General features: G+C 35.4%; 1 protein-coding gene across 1 annotated transcript; it reads right to left on the bottom strand.

The window, feature by feature from the left end:
• Window positions 1–25: 25 nt before the first annotated feature.
• Window positions 26–4,197, bottom strand: LOC309614800 (fatty acid-binding protein, adipocyte). The gene is made up of 4 exons (XM_082363653.1): window positions 4,040–4,197; window positions 1,409–1,581; window positions 714–815; window positions 26–248 (listed from the first exon to the last, which is right to left on the bottom strand). The coding sequence occupies exons 1-4, from the start codon at window positions 4,110–4,112 to the stop codon at window positions 198–200; spliced, it is 399 nt and encodes a 132-aa protein (XP_082219779.1). The 5' UTR covers window positions 4,113–4,197; the 3' UTR covers window positions 26–197.
• Window positions 4,198–18,215: the final 14,018 nt, after the last annotated feature.

Here is an 18,215-nt window from a genome sequence, read left to right as displayed (position 1 = left end):
ACAATGAATAAATCATTACATAGCCTTATAAATCTAAATAGTTTTATTTAACCAACACAACCATATCGAATAAAATCAGTCTGGAGGAAAATTAGTTGCTTGCTAATTAGTGGGAAATAATATATGTTTGGACAACACACCCAACAGAATATCATAGAGTTTGATGCAAACTTCAGTCCAGCTCAATATCCTTTAGCTTATGCTTTCTCATAAACTCTGGTAGCAGTGACAGCATTCATGATACATTCCTAGGCACAAAAAAAATTATTGGTTAAATCCCTGGGACGAAACCACTTATATTTTGTTTATTGTCTCCTTCAATGTTGGGAAGGAAACAATATTCATCAAAAGATATTTGCTCTGGGCTCTTATTATATACCTGATATTGTAATAAGCTAGGGAAATATAAAGATCAAGAAGATACAAGTCTTGCCCTCAAGGAATCCTACAATCTATGTGGTGAGTGAGAAACATAATTAGAAATGCACAATACAATATGATTCATATTGAGAGGGATGAGGGAATGCTTCCTGGGGGACAGTATACCTACACTGAGCTTAAAAGTATGAAGGATAATTGCCAGAGAGAAACTGTAATCCCAATAAACTAACCTTTTGTTCTACAAGGGCGATTATCTGTTTCTCTAGGTAGAATAATGATTATGGGATGACCTAGCAGTAGAATCTAGAATTAAGTAGCGAGAAGATACTCACCACCACCAGTTTATCATCCACTCGTTTTCTCTTTATGGTGGTTGATTTTCCATCCCACTTCTGCACCTGCACCAGGGCACCTTCATCTAAGGTTATGGTGCTCTGCGGGCATAATAAAAAAGTGATTATAATGATGGAGGAAAATAAAATTAAAAAATAGAACACTTTTATTTGCAGGAATATTTTGAGGTAATTAGTAATTTTAAATTACAAGAAAATGTTACAACAAGAAAACAATGACTGCCAAAAACAATAACATACAAAATTATATGTATATTATGATCAGAATATTATACAAACATGCATTTGAAAAAATACTGTGAAAGAATATAGATAATAAATTTATGTTGAGATAGTAGAATCATAGGTGATTTTTTCCTTTTTTTCCCCACTCTTTTATAAATATTCTCTAACACTGTTACGTTATTTTAATTCACTTCCAATACTATATACATATATACACATATGGTATGACAAATAAATTATGTTAATCATTTTTTAAACTAATAAGGACAATTTTATAGAAAGGGAGAAAATTCACCAGCTAAATATTGAAGGCAACATAGTTCAGATCTAGGAGTCAGGGATCTTTGGCTTATGGTGGAATGGTTTTCCTCCTTTTACAAAATGGCTTCTTGTAGGCAGCGGTCATTTAGAAACCAGCGTTTACTCTGCTCCAATTCCTTATTCCTCACCTTGACTTTCCTGTCATCTGCAGTGACTTCCTCAAATTCCTGGCTCAATTTGAAGGAAATCTCAGTATTTTTAAAGGCACTTTCTGATCTAATGGTGATCACATCCCCATTCACACTGATGATCAGATTGGGTTTGGCCATGCCAGCCATTTTCCTGGTAGTAAAGCCCACTCCTATAGTTGGGAAAAGAAAAATGTCAAGTTTACAATTTTCTCTCACATCTTTATTTAAGAAAGAGCAGTAGTGTGTGTGTGTGTGTGTGTGTGTGTGTGTGTGTGTGTGTAGGTGGGTGCACGTGTGCATAAAAGGTGAAAGACTCCAGTGAGTTTCTTAAAGGTCTTATTTAAACATCTGCAGATAAGTAAAGCAGGCTAATACTTAAAGAACACCTGAGGCAAAATTAGATGTAAGTCTGTTCTTTAAATTTTCACTTCCGGGTTTCAGATACAACTCTTTAGGAGACCCATTGTTAATTTTCCACAAGAATATGTACAAAGATTAAGTCTTGTGGGACATACACATTTTAAAAGTCACTGCACTCTCAAAATAACTGGCCATCTCAACCATGAGGGCAGCCACTGTCATTTTACTCAGTTCATGAAACGCTTGGGAATCTCTACCTTTCCTTCTTAGATAACAAAAGTGATCAAATCCATAGTCAAAGACAATAGGATTTGGGGGGCCACTATACAGTTACTCGATTAAAAATTAATCTGTTTGGGTGTACAAAATTCACATTTCATGGCATTTGCTGCCAAGTCTAGTTTTCTTGGCTTTTCCAAATTACTCCACGATGAAATGAAGATTTTGATTAATTTTTCCAAAAGTCAAAATGTTTCCTGCATGAATAACGTTTTAGAATGGTGATGTTCCCAATAAACTATAGAAGATGTTAAAGAGGGCTTAGGCATCAATTGTGAAAACTTCAAAGTTTAAGAAATCACTATTTTAGTAAGTTCAGAAATTAATACTTTGATTTCCAATCACTTAAGTGTCAAACTCCTCTTTTTTGAAAAAAAAGAGTGTATTTTTTGGGATGTGTGGCAGCTATGGGATGAACAATTTACAACCTAACGTAGACAGCAAGCAGTACCTTACTGTCGCTGCACAAATTATAATTTACGACTGTTATAGATGTGTCGGATTTTTTTAATGCATGTGCATAAATCTATGATACTTTTTTGACTACTTATAGATACCAAAATTTAGGAATAGTGGGGATCAGGGAGGCAAATATCGTACAAAACCGAGGCTCTGATTTAGCTCCCCATCCGAAAGTAGCAACAAGTGGGAAGATAGTATGCTGCTTCAGCAAGTCCTGTCTCTGTTTCAAAATATAATAACCTCAAATACATGGAGTGAGTCAACAGAGTGAATGGATGCAACATCCGGTGTGGTTCCAGACTGGCCAAGCTTATGAAAATCATTCTCTCCACTGGCTTGATTCTGTCCTCATTTGACTGTTGAAAACAATACCTGCTGACTGAAGGTAATCAACTAGAGCAGCTAATTTCAGGAGGTATCTTATTGTCTTTCATTATCATCAATACTTTATCATTTTAAAACACAAGGGTATAAGAATTTAAATATAAATACTAAAAGTGTAAAATGTTTCTAAAAATCAGTAAATAGCCTCAAATACGGACATATCTGTATCAGTGCATATTAATTAGTTTATTGAATTACAACCAGTTGATATTCTACAAAGCTAGGTTTCACTCATGTTGAAGTCCCTGATTTCCCTCTTGTCTGTAAAGAAGGAAAACAGTAGTTATAGACAAGCAAAAAATATACTATAAGATTTAGAAGAAGGTTAAGTCTTGAGATTTAGGGATTCAATCATAACCTCCAATAAAGATATTGTGAAAAAAAATCTCTCCCCAATTTGCAACCCCTGGATACAACTTGATCATGCATGGCCGTGGCTGCCTGAGTGAAATACAGCCTCTCTACTCCTTTGCTTTACTTCTGTAATTATCTGGGGAACACACAGGCAATGTTAGCAGAACCTAAAAACCTGAAAGCCTCTATTATCAATAATTCTATGGCATCCCATATAATTTTAAATCAAACAAATATTTAAGACTTTTAAGGAACATATTTTCTGAAACTAAGATTTTTTTTCTCCCATAAAACAACCACACATTTTAATGGATTGACCTTAAAACAATAAAATAACTGGTTAACATACATTACTCAAAAAATTACATTAAGGTGAGAAATACAGTGCTTTCAGTTTCAAATGGAAATTATTGCATGCTAGGAAATAAATACAGTTTTATTTCCAAGTTATTGCTTATTTTATATGCAAAAGGAATGAATGAAAAAGAGGCAGAGAGGCAAGTAAACCAAAGATACTCAAGTTTATCAATCAAATAAAATCTTGGCATTTCTGTACAACATAACAATTCCATTTATACCCTTTTTCATATTAGTTCACCTTTAGGAAGCATTAGTTGTGACTTCCATCTAGAATGTTTCTAGAAACAAACGATTCACACATGTTACTTTTATCGCCTCTATATAGAAAGCAGCATTTCATGTCTGGCCAGTGCTTCCAGAGTGAAAAACAGCCATAAAGCATTCTTCCCCAGAGAAAAAGTTATAAACCCAGCCAATGTATTTCCTTACCCACTTCTTTCATGTAATCTTCAAAGTTTTCACTGGAGACAAGTTTCCAGGTACCTACAAATGCATCACACATTTTGGGAGCTTTCTAGAATTATTTTTCGAAGTGAGAAAGAAGCTGCAGCTTTCAGGAAGGTGCTATACCCTCTGAGTCCAGATAACTTCCTTTTAAAGATACCCAGAACAAGTGATTTTAGGAATAACCAATTGGGAATGGTATCAGATCATTTCCTTCATTGCTAGCCTCTGCAGTTTTTCCTTTGAGTCATGTTTTTAATAGAAATTTCTCAACTTTGGTTCTCCCTGGCAAATGGTCATTGAACTTAGAATACAACTTATTTTTAACCATTACAGAATATTTTAAACATTCCTGTTTCGACAGTTTAATATTCAGTGCATTGAATTTCCTCCTATTATTTTCATACATATTTACCCCAGTGTAGAGTACAGCAGGGTAATTATCTTGGGATAAATTTTGACTCCCATTTCTGGAGTTTCTATTAAAATTACAATTATGTGGTTCATTTGAATTGAGGAACATAAGAATTATCTTGTATATTCTTAAGTAATTGCAAAGGCTCTTTGGGGCAGTACTGTCTCAGGAATTACCTGGAAATTAAAACAAAATAAGTAATGGCATTTAAAAAAATTTTATTTATTTATTTTTATACAGCAAATTCTTATTAGTTACCTATTTTATACATATTAGTGTATATATGTCAATCCCAATTCCCAGTTCATCCCACCACCACCACCACCCCCGCCCCGCTTTCCCCACTTGATGTCCATACATTTGTTCTCTACATCTGTGTCTCTATTTCTGCCTTGCAAACTGGTTCATCTGTACCATTTTTCTAGATTCCACATATAGGTGTTAATATACGATATTTGTTTTTCTCTTTCTGACTTACTTCACTCTGTATGAAAGTCTCTAGGTCCATCACATCTCTACAAATGACCCAATTTCGTTCCTTTTTATGGCTGAGTAATATTCCATTGTATATATGTACCATATATTCTTTATCCACTCATCTGTCGATGGGCATTTAGGTTGATTCCATGACCCGGCGATTATAAATAGTGCTGCATTGAACATTGGGGTGCATGTGTCTTTTTGAATTATGTTTTTTTCTGGGTATGTGCCTAGTAGTGGGATTGCTGGGTCATATGGTAATTCTACTTTTAGTTTTTTAAGGAACCTCCATACTGTTATCCATAGTGGCTGTATCAACTTACATTCCCACCAACAGTGCAGAAGGGTTCCCTTTTCTCCACACCCTCTCCAGCATTTGTTGTTTGTAGATTTTCTGATGATGCCCATTCTAACTGGTGTGAGGTGATACCTCATTATAGTTTGATTTGCATTTCTCTAATAATTAGTGATGTTGAGCAGCTTTTCATGTGCCTCTTGGCCAGCTGAAGGTCTTCTTTGGAAAAATGTTTATTTAGGTCTTCTGCCCATTTTTTGATTGGGTTATTTCCATTTTGAATATTGAGCTGCATGAGCTGTTTATATATTTTGGAGATTAATCATTTGTCCGTTGATTCATTTGCGAATATTCTCTCCCATTCTGAAGGTTGTCTTTTTGTCTTGTTTACAGTTTCCTTTACTGTGCAAAAGCTTTTAAGTTTCATTAGGTCCCATTTGTTTATTTTTGTTTTTATTGCCATTACTCTAGGAGGTGGATCAAAAAAGATCTTGCTGTGATTTATGTCAAAGAGTGTTCTTCCTATGTTTTCCTTTAAGAGTTTTATAGTGTCTGGTCTTACATTTAGGTCTTTAATCCATTTTGAGTTTATTTTTGTGTATGGTGTTAGGGAATGTTCTAATTTCATTCTTTTACATGCAGCTGTCCAGGTTTTCCAGCACCACTTATTGAGGCTGTCTTTTCTCCATTATATATTCTTGCCTCCTTTATCAAAGATAAGGTGACCATATGTGCGTGGGTTTGTCTCTGTGCTTTCGATCCTGTTCCATTGATCTATATTTCTGTTTTTGTTTCAGTACCATACTGTCTTGATTACTGTAGCTTTGTAGTATAGTCTGAAGTCAGGGAGTCTGATTCCTCCAGTTCCATTTTGTCTCCCTCAAGATTGCTTTGGGTATTCAGGGTCTTTTGTATCTCCATACAAATTTTAAGATTTTTTTTGTTCTAATTCTGTAAAAAATGCCAAGTAATGGTAAAGTACCCCAGCTTTCTCATTTCAAATGTTTTGTATGAATGAAAAAGAAAAAGTAAATTCAATTATCCACCAGGAATCTGTAAAGCAGATTTAATTAATAAATGATCATTTAACCTCACTCATTCCATCCCCTAAATGAGAGCATAGTGTGGATTTCCACAGACCCCTTAAAAAAATAGACACCAGGGCTTCCCTGGTGGCACAGTGGTTAAGAATCTGCCTGCCGATACAGGGGACACGGGTTCGAGCCCTGGTCTGGGAAGATCCCACATGCCGCGGAGCAACTAGGCCCGTGAGCCACAACTACTGAGCCTGCGCGTCCGAAGTCTGTGCTCCGCAACAAGAGAGGCCATGATAGTGAGAGGCCCATGCACCGCGATGAAGAGTGGCCCCTGCTTGCCTCAACTAGAGAAAGCCCTCGCACAGAAACGAAGACCCAACACAGCCAAAAATAAATAAATAAATAAATAATAATTTTTTTAAAAAACCTGTCTGCTCTTAAAAAAAAAAAAATAGACACCAATCCAAAATATGCTCCCCATACTGAGAAAATTCATCCAGTTCCTGAACTATATTATAAGATCTAAATTTATCCAGATCTAAATGGTGTTGCTTTACTTAAAAACAATCAGAAGTGGGGTGGTCACAAGCTATCAAAATCTAATTTCCTGCTTTTACATAGTGAATAATTCATGAGAATGTTTTTCTAAAGTAACCATGTTTTTCAGTCCCCCCCATCCCCTACCCCATACCAGAATGATGGAAGATGGTCACATGGGCAGCAAGCTCACATGAGCACACCCAGACTTTAGGAAAGAAAAAAAGAAATTAAAATACTACGGGTGTGCTTAGTATCACTACACTGTGTATTCCATTGAACAGTATCTGCTGAGCACACGATTGATTTGTAAGTATCCTAAGGGCTTCCCAGAAATGGTTGAGATAGAGGATTCTGTAAAGGACAGGATTTTCTGTAGGCAAGCAAGTTGCTAAGAAAAACTGATAAAGTCATGTTACAATAGTAGTTTTTAACTGTTGCTTATGTTAATGGTGCAGTAATAGTGTTTATTCACTCTGGACTGTTGCATAGATACATAGACTGTGGGTGGTGTGCAATTCCGTGTAGACTTGCTATTATAAATTCACTGAACAAGAAAATAAAAATGATCAGTCTTCGTGCAGGGATAACTTAATGTTCTAAGTTAATAATGGCTTTTACTTTTTCACTTGTTTTTAGTTTGTTTTGTGTTTAAGACAATTTTTTTAGAGAAGTTTTAGATTTACAACAAAATTGAAAGTTACAGCAATTTCTCACGTACTCCCTGCCCCCACACAGGCATAGCCTCCCCTGTTATCAACATCACTCACCAGAGTGGTACTTTTTTTTTTTTTAATTTATTTATTTATTTATGGCTGTGTTGGGTCTTCGTTTCTGTGCGAGGGCTTTCTCTAGTTGTGGCAAGCAGGGGCCACTCTTCATCACGGTGTGTGGGCCTCTCACTATTGCGGCCTCTCTTGTTGCGGAACACAGGATCCAGACGCACAGGCTCAGTAATTGTGGCTCACGGGCCCAGTTGCTCCACGGCATGTGGGATCTTCCCAGACCAGGGCTCGAACCCGTGTCCCCTGCATTGGCAGGCAGATTCTCAACCACTGCGCCACCAGGGAAGCCCAGAGTGGTACATTTTTTACTAAGGATGAACCTACACTGATACATTACAACCACCCAAAGTCCGTATTTTACCTGAGGGTTCACTCTTGGTATTGTATGTTCTATGTGTTTGGACAAAAGTATAATGACATGTATTCATTCTTATAACATCATACAGAGTATTTTTACTGTCTTAAAAATCCTCTGTGTTTTGCCTATTCATCTTTCTCCGGCACTCCCACCACCTTCCCACAACTCCGTCAACCACTGCCATTTTTACTATCTCCATAGGTTTGCCTTTTCCAGAATGTCATATAATTGGAATCATATAGTATGTGTCTTGTCAGATCAGCTTCTTTCACTTAATAATATTCATTTAAGTTTCCTCCATATTGTTTCATGGCTTAATAGCTCATTTCTTTTTAGCACTGAAGAATATTCTGTTGCCTGGACATACTATGGTTTATTCATATTTTCACCTACTGAAGGACATCTTGATTATTTCCAAGATTTGGTAGTTATGAATAAAGTTGTTATAAACATCCACATGCAGGTTTTTGTGTGGACATAGTTTTCAAACCTGTTGCGTAAATGCCAAGGAGCATGAGTTTTTGTGTGGACATAGTTTTCAAATCCTTTGGGTAAATACCAAGGAGCATGATAGGGTAAGACTTTGTTTAGTTCTGCAAGAAACTGTCACATTGTCTTCCAAAAGGTCTGTACCATTTTGAATTCCCACCAGCAATGAATGAGACTTCTGTTGCTCCACATCTTCAGCAGCATTTAGTGTTGTCAGTGTTTTGATTTTGGCCATTTTAATAGGTGTCTAGTGGTATCATTGCTTTAGTTTGCATTTTCCTGATGACATATGATGAGGAACATCTTTTCACATGCTTATTTGCCCTCTGTATGTCTTCTTTGGTGATGTGTCTGTTAAAACCCTTGGCCCATTTTTTAAATTGTGTTGTTTGTTTCTTATTGTTTAGTTTAAGAGCTTTTTGTACATTTTGGATAACAGTCTTCTATCGAATGTGTTTTTAGAAAATATTTTCTCCCAGTCTGTAAATAATGGTTTACTTTTCAAAATATATGTTGATGTTTTACTTTTAGTAACAAATTGCTTCAGACAGATTTTCAAATGATTATCATATTTGAACATATGTGTATTGTGACACTGCAATTTAAACATTTTTTTAGAGATGGACTGTCCAATACTGTAGTCTCTAGTCACATGTGGCTCTCGAATACTTGAAATGTACTAATATGACTGAGAAACTAAATTTTTTATTTTATTCAATTTTAATTAAAATTTAAGAAATGATCATGATTCAGTTGCTGGAAAACTTTTAAATGTATGTGAAAGGACTTGAATATGTAAATCTACCTTTTCAACTATAAATCTTATGAAATCTAAATGTCTATGAAGCATTTCAAAATAAAATTTAGAATCTGAGTGGAGGTGTACTGTTAGTATAAAATGCACATTAAATTTTGAGGACAATATGGAAAAAAGTACAATATCTCATCAAAAACTTTTATGTTGATGATATGTTGAAATGACAACATTTTAGACATATTGGGTTAAATAAAGTATATTACTAAAATTAATTTAACCTGCTTTTTTTACTTTCTTAACGTGTCTGCAAGAAAATTTTAGGTTACATGTGGCTCACGTTATTTTTCTCTTGAGCAGTGCTGATTTAGAGTACCACAACACCAAGGTCCATTTGTTTATTTGGCATGTATCATAGGCAATTTACTAGCCACTGGGGATTCAATAATGAGCAAGCCACACCAGGCATTTGCTTGCGCTCATGGAGCTTATATTCTAGCACTAGAGAAGATAATATACAAAGAGATAAATAAATAAACCAATTCAACTGTGTGTTTCAGAGAAGACAGAACAGGGTAATCTGATATAATGACAGCTGTGATGGTTGGCAGCTCCAGATGGGGCAGTCCAAGAAGGTCAGTCAAAGGAGGTGAACAGTTGAGCTGACACTTGAACAATGAGAAAAAGACAGCCATGGAAAGACCAGAGAAAATAATGTTCCAGACACAGGGAATAGCAGGAGTTGTTGGTTTCATACCCATTCATGACGTTTACTCAAACATGACCACCATCAGTAAACCATGACAAAGTATTGATATATGTTCCTATAAACCATGACCAAAGTACAGATATATGTTCCTGGTGATAAGAGTCTAAGCTCCATTAAGGCAGGGGCTTTCATCTAGATTTTTCACTGATGTACATCAAGTAACCAGGTATTCAATAAAATGCATGAAGGAAAAGCTAGTTCGGTGGGTTAGTGAGAGTCCAGCAACACTCCTGTAAAAATACTTCAAGAATATTTCTGTGGGCCAGTAGCTTCATGTCCCTATGTCGACATATTTAGTGACTGATCATTGTTGGAGAAATGGTAGAGTTGAGATTTTCTGCAAAAAACATTAGCTCCTTTAATGATTTCATATAAACAGGACTCGTAGTAACCTATATATAGTAAAGGGCCTTGGCAATGAAAGAATTAAGATGTGAGAGGGTAGTTGAGCCTACATGAAGGAATTTCATGAAATCAATTGTGTAGAATAACAAAATAGGCTCGACAGAATTACTTACTTGAAGAGATGCTATCTAAATACAGTTCAATTTATGTTCCAAATACATGAGCCATCCTATGAAATGCTAATATTCTTCTATGCACAAATCCACTAAGTTATGTATCATGTAAGGTAGAGAATTCTTTCTAGACAATAAGCTGTCCAGAAATTTAAAGCAGAGGCACACACCTCATATTTTATGCATCTGCTCTGCAGGGTAACTGGGAATACAAGCAACTGCCTAGTTCCTCCATAATTTATCTTCATCTCAGTTCCTAATACTTGCTCTTTCTGCATAAATAAGATAGAACGTTCCCTTATCAAATGGAGGTTCCTCTATCACCTTTCACCAGAGTCCAATGGACTGCTGTGTGAGTTAAGTGGTATATAATACGGAAAATCACACTAAAAAAACATTTAATGTTATACAACCTTGGGTTCAACACTTTTTAAAGAATATTTTCTTACAAGGACCTAGTGTATAGCACAGGGAACTCTACTCAATATTCTGTAATAACCTAAATGGGAAAAGAATCTGAAAAAGAATATCTGAAAAAGATATATGTATATGTATAACTGAATCACTTTGTTGTACGCCAAAAGCTAACTCAACATTGTAAATCGACTATATTCCAATATAAAAATAAAAATTTTTATAAAAGAATGAAGGGGAAAAAAAGAATATTCTCCCTTTGTATTAAGGAAAAGAATTCAGATTTAACCAAAACTTTAGTGGTCATCCTTTCTTGAAAACTAGTAGAAATTATACTATTTATATTTTCAAACCTAGTTTCAATGTATAAACTAGGTTTATAGTTTGGCAAATAATTTTCAGAAAATCTTTTTTTCAAACATACTATGTCCAAGGCACTAGACTAGTTGTGGTGAAGGAGTATAATAATAAATAACACATGATTTCTGCCTCTCCTTAATGATCCAACTTTCCATTCTAGTTACAGCCTGGGACCAAAGTAAAATGCAATATAAAACCTTTTTTAGATGTTTTGCTTTGACAATCATCTTAATATGGAAATTTTTTTGCACAAGAGGCTCTTGCTGCTCTCCTAAAAATTTTTTTTACACTTTTAGCATCTTTTATTAGCATATACTGTGTAAAAGATAAGCAATACTTTCATTCCATACCCAGTTCTGCCTCATTCCTAACCTCCCTTCTTCATCCTGAACTTTATCCCATTCATGATTTAAAGTTCCTAGTACCTTACTCATTCACCAAATATTTGCTGGATTAATGCATTAATTAACATAAGGAATGAGGTACGGATTTAGGGTACATAATCATGCTTAAGGCTTGTGTATGAGTTTTAAAACAACAAAGCAGTGGGCTCAAATCTGTGTTTTACAAAGATATGGTGGCACTGGGAAGGGTGGATTATAAAGGGTAGAATAAGCAGATGTAAATTTACTTACAAGGTGAGAGTTAAGAGATAGCGAGGGGCTGATCAAAAGTAATGGCAATGAGATAGTGGAAAAACAGTGGAAGAAATTGAGAAATGATATAGGAGAGGTACAGGAAGCTCCTTCCTTCTGGAGGAGCTTGGTTCCCATAGACAAGGCACATGGGAGAAAATTTGCCTTTGTTTAGGAAAGCAATTCCCACAGAGAGGACTATGCTTTTGTTCATGAATATTCAAATACAGCATTAAAATGCACATACGAAGCCAAACTCTTTCTCCTGGGCTGTGGGAAGGGGTCTTCAAGGACCAGAGTCTCACTTTGCTTTGGAAATGTGGACATGGGGAATGTGGCCCCAGACCCTCAGTGCTGACTTGTGGGGACAGACACTCTCTAGTTCAGACCAGCTGCTTTGCACTTTGCTCTATGATGGACAGCTTCCATGGAATGTATCCCTCTGACCTTTGCCTGTGTTTATTTCTTTTGGAGGAAATGAGGGTATTTTTTCTGACAATTTTTAAGTTGAAGAGGAAACATACACAATCACTGGATAATAAGGAGTAGAGACAAAGCCACAATGAGAGGGAGTGTTTTCTCGGCATGTGTGTGGTAGGTTAAGGAATAGTTCATGGCAAGGCTCTCCTTTTATTGAAGCAAAGTTCCTATATTAATGCATTGTCATTATCAATATTTTAGGGTTTGTCAGAGTTTTAAGATGAAATTCTGGCAAAAAATTTCAGCATATTTCACTTGATTTTCTCTCCCCACAGACTGATGGGAACATTTAATATGAGAATCATTTTACATTTCTTAGATTTAAGAGGCAATACAAAGGTAACCCTGTATTAGTTTGTGTACCATTCATTGAACATATGTTCACAGTGACTGATCATTGACTTTTTGACTTCAAAACAGTGATGGTTTTGAAAAGAGTGAGTAAGCCAGTAGACTATGAGTCAGTTAAGAAGGTAGTGGCTAATTACAGAGTTGTACTGTGGCTTCAAGTGTGTTGTATAACTTCTTCACTTGCCCTCTTTCTCATAAAAGTGACTCTTCCTCCAAAGTGTAGTAGGTGCAAGTAGGAACCAACTAAAGAGCTGGCAAAGCACTTTCTGAATGTAGAGTGTGCCCTACTTTTTCTTTATGTAATAAAGCAAGCTTCATTATGAAGAACTGACTGTAGGCAAAAGTGAAAATATTAACTAGGAAAACCAGAAAGGAATGTACAAATGAACCAGAAGACATCACCAAGGAAATGTCCAGAGAGAGACAGAAACACACATACACACACCCAAGTTTGTTCTCGTCTGGCTGTGAGCTCTTTGGGGGTAGGGATTGTATCTTATTCATCCTTGGATACCCAGGCTTAGCACTCTGTATGACTTGGTAGTTCTATAGAGTTCAGTGTTGAATTAGGAGGAAATCAATCAGATTGATTTTGATCATATTAAGGTATAAAAGACAGATAATATCATAACATTACTAAAAGTGTTCACATCTTTTAAAATGATCCTGATTAACTTCCCAAAATTGTATGTGACAAAGTCAAGGGGAAAATTTCAAGTGTAGGGGATAAACCATGGAGCAAAAGAACCGGTTTGGCTCCCTGAAGTTGTAGTAGCATGTAAACTAACTTGTGCTTGTAGGAACTCTTTTCAATCCACAAGTAAAGAACACACCTTATCTCTTCCAAACTGCTTTTCATATCCTCACTTTTACCAATCTCTCAGCCCAGTTACATTCTACATGCTTTTAAAATTGTACACATATCGTGTTTTAAATTACATAAATAGAGCTAAAGACAAAGAAGATATTCAGCTATGTATTCATTAAATACCTAATAAGTACCAGTCTCTGTGCTTGATGCTGTGGCACAAGAATGAATAAAACAAGCAGAGAAGGCACATGAGGATTGTGAGCTTCCTGAAGAGGAGGGATGTGCATCCAGAGTGTTTCTGGCTGACAGTAGGCATAGTTTTTGCTTCATAATAGGTACTTGGGAAATAATGTTTAAGGGAGAGAAGAAGGAAAAAGAGGTCAGGGAGGAGGAATAGAAAAAGAAAAAAAGAATAAAGAAATGAAGGAGAAGAGAGGAAGGGAAAGTGAGAGCGCATGCTTGAGATGAATACGTGGGCACCCTGAGGTTGTAGACAAAATGAGGATCACGTACTAGAATGAAAATATCAGATAGTGGCAGATGCCACAATAGGTACTAACTGTGACTTGATGCTGATACAGAGACAAAACAGGAGCAACCCATCCAAGAACAATTTTAACTACAAGGAAACACTGAGTATTCTTTCTGGGAGACACTTTTGCTCTGGGACTTCGCTCCAGTGAACTCTGATCGAGTAAAAAAGCACAAATGTCAGGAATCTGTGAACTATATTTGCCATCTGGGTGTTAACTTCCCTCTTGACGAAAATCCTCTCTCACTGGGTGAAATGTGCATTCCTGCACTTATTCAGTGGTTTGTCAAGATTTTCCAAATCTAGATATTATTATCCCTGCTACAAGACTCTTGATAATGATTTTTATGTTATAAAGATATGATCATTCTTTAAAATGTTGTCATTATGTTAAATTTTTTATTCACTTTTGAACACTAACATACTTGTGACATTTTTCTGGTTACCTTATAAACAGTGTTATATAAAAGAAAGATTCATGAGCTCTGGAGTTAAGACATGTTGAAATTCTGTTTCCACTATTCACTAGCTTGTGACCTTTGGTAAGCTAGCTAATTTCTCTGACACTTAGCTTTCTCATCTGTAAAACTGGGAAGCTATATTTGATGATATTGTTTAAGTTAGCAATCTTAAATTTCAGATATTTTATATGTTGCTTAGCGTACACCTAACTCGACATGAGTCAGTTAGTACTGATAGTAGTAGTAGTAACAATAAAGTACCAGAAGACAAACCACATACTTGGGATGTGAGTCCTGGGCTGGGAAGAATTAGGAAATTTGCTCTAATGCAGAATAGTCTTACTTTCAGTCATCTTTGGTTTAGAAGTCTCAAAAGTTTGAGCTTTCTCCAGCAATGATTCTGGAGTGAAAGATCAGTCGTGAGAGCATAGAAATTCATGGAATTCAAAAGGAGTTTTCTTGATATCCATGATTCAGAACAAGAAATTTTTTTTTTCTCAAGAACATGATACCATTAGCATGACACCATGTTAATCCTCCTTTCCTCTCACTGGGATAAATTTTCCTCCCCAAATAGAAATATTTTAATGTTTTTTAAAAAAATTAATATATGCTTGATATAAAAATTCAAACAATATAGATATAGAGGAGAAAGGAATTGTTCCACTCTCCAGATCATTTCTTTTAGTGATTCAGTGAATATTCTTTCAATCTAGGCGCATGCAAACAAACACATGGAATCTGAGTATGAATTTTTACTAAAGATACTGGATGATACGTCAAGACTTTGTACATACATGCTTTCCCATAACTGTCACCTTCACTTAGTAATGTACCATGGTCATCTCTTCATGTCAATGAATATAAATCCATCTCATTTTTAAAAAATTGCTGCCAAGTATGCCATTTACATATGTGCCATGTTTTAACCAATACTTCCACTTTTCATTGTTAAAAAAAACTTTAGTAAACATTGTACATATGTATCTTTGTCTATTTGTGTTACTATTTCTGTAGAATAAATGCCTAGAGATAGAGTTGAAGGGTCAATGGGTATACACATTTTAAATGATGATACATATTTTTGAATTGCCCTCAAAAGGGGTTATGCCCTTTAACCTCCCACCAATAGTGAATGATATTACCTATTTCTTCTCAATGGAATTGGCTCAAAATGGGGCTTGTTTTCAATGGGACTTATCATTTCAAATAGTCAACATGGGCACAAGGTGAGTAGACAACAGAACACAAACTTGAGTATGAGGCTGTCTACCCATGATCATCAAGGGCCTGGCTTAGGAAAGGTAAATGAATTGGATGGAGAAATAAGTAATATTATGTACAGTGTTCATGGTCTTCTGCTTTTAAAAAAAAGTGTAAAGGACATTAAAGCAACTTCTCTTGAGAAGGCTTAGGGGAGATGGTGAGACCTTTTCAGGTTCCAGTCAGAGAGAGGTGGAATATCCAATCTTTAATCGTATATTTTCATCTGCTTTCTAAATAATGAGGCAGGAAAATTACAGTGATTATACTTTGGTCATAACTATTCTCTCAAGACCAATCAAGAGCTCACAAAGTATGGTTTTTCCATTTGTGCCTTCTGGGGAGTTGAGAATTTGCTCTTATAGTTCCCAATGGAGATAATTTATTAGTAAGTATAGGAAGCAAGTTTGAAATATTGTATTTTTCTGGGATTAAAAAACTTACTATGATTCTAATCCTCTTGGAATGCTTATTCCCTTTAGTGTATAAATATTAGAGATTGCCTTACACAGATTAAGAGACTGAGTTGCATGAGTGGGTTTATCAGTCAGGGATCTAAGTACCCTAATCAAATTAAGTGTAAATCTGCAATGAATATATAATAGTCAAAGGTGCATTGAAACAGTGTTGGAGTTCCTTTAACATAGAAACAGAGAGAAAAATCCAGCATAAAATCTGATTTAAAATTCAGGAAACTGTGGATTGTGTTTCCTAACATTATGATATCCATGCCCAAGGGTGCACCATTGGGACCACGTGTCCTTTCGTTACCCTCCCGGGGTTGCGTACACCACGAAGCTGCCTCCTGATCATTAGTATTGCACAGAGCAAGGATTCTACCAAGAATAATTGTTTTGCTTACATAAAGGCATCAGTCATTCTTCAAAGACATATCAATGAATACAAATGCTTTAAACCTCCTTCGAACAACTCTATTAAAAACTGCTACTAGGGTCAGATATTGGTAAATGAAAAACTCCAGGTAGCAACAGTTTCATCTAATACAAATAAAATCAACCCCCCTGATTATTTCTGAGTAGATTAACAATTAATATGTGTGTAAAGAACCATGAATTACTTTGACATGAGTTGATTTCTTTTTCATGTATTTCTTTTATCTCCTTTTTTTCCCCTGGAGAAATCTTTTAATCTTATAATCTTTTGGTTATAAGTTTTGAGAGGTTGTAAATTTATTTATGCACTAAAGCCTGTGTTTTTTCAAACGATCATTAAAGCTTATATTTTTAATATGTGTTATTTTTCCAAGATATTCCCTGGAATATATTTACTTCTGCTCCTTAGAATATTCCTAATTATTTATTTCTTAAATCATCAAAGAAAGGAGTTCTGGTTTAGGGAAAACATCTAATATGGAGTACTCTTTAAAAAAATTTTTACTTTGCCATAATGTGTCTGAGTTTTACTATAAAATGTGTTTCTTTCCCTTTCCTGCTTTAGCCAAAGGAAGGGATCTTTCAATAATATTAACAGGCAAGACTATACACTTAAGCATTCCCAGGGATGCCAAAGTGGAATTTCCCTTCATCCAAATTTCTTCAGGGTTTTGATTCCCAACTGCCCTAAAACTTGGAAACAGCTATTCCAGCTCTTGCTCTTTCCCCTAGTTATCTTGCCAAATTCTGCAAATGTCATTCTTGCTTCTTTCCAAATCACACTCAGGGACATTGTCCTCACTTTTTTCTAGATGACTTTTTCCCTTGTCCTTTGACATACTTCTCATTTCCTCAGGGCTACAGAACACAGACTATTTTAAATCGAGTCAATGACACATCCTCAGTTCCCAATATTCATGATTTTTAAAAAATTCTGATATATGTATTGTCTTTATTCAAAAATAGCATTCTATTTAAAAAAATCACTGAAGAGTAGTCCAAAGTGCAACCCACTATTTCAAAGCTGCAAAGATATCTGGAACATAAAACCTTAATGAACAGATCTTCTTAAAAGTACATTATTCCTTCTAGTTGATGGATACTTGCCTAATAACATGATTTGGAACTGCAAACAAAAAAAATCTAACTATATAAAAGAAGGCATATGATAATTTTACATGTCTTATACAGACTCAACTTTTTGATGTTTTTAAGTTAATTTTTACAAAAATGTGCTTTTATCCTTTATGGACTCTGAAATATACTATTCTTAAAATGTTTACTGTTCTTAATTTTCCTCCTAGTTTCCTTTAATTACTGCAATTTTATAATAACACCAAGAAAATAATAAGAAAAATCATAGAATTATGCTGCTGTCCCTGAATTCTAGTAAATTTTCTTTGTTTTACAGATGAGAAAATAGATCCCCAATATGTTGTATGGCTTGTCCTAATCCACACAGATACTAACTCAACCAGCATCAAAACAGAATTCTTTACGTTTTCTCTGTATGCTGTCTTCCAT

Source organism: Balaenoptera borealis, assembly GCF_965194805.1.
Source record: "Balaenoptera borealis genome assembly, chromosome: 17".
NCBI classification, from domain to species: domain Eukaryota; kingdom Metazoa; phylum Chordata; class Mammalia; order Artiodactyla; family Balaenopteridae; genus Balaenoptera; species Balaenoptera borealis.
Note: the sequence above shows the minus strand (reverse complement) of the source record. Positions and strands in the feature narration are given on the sequence as shown.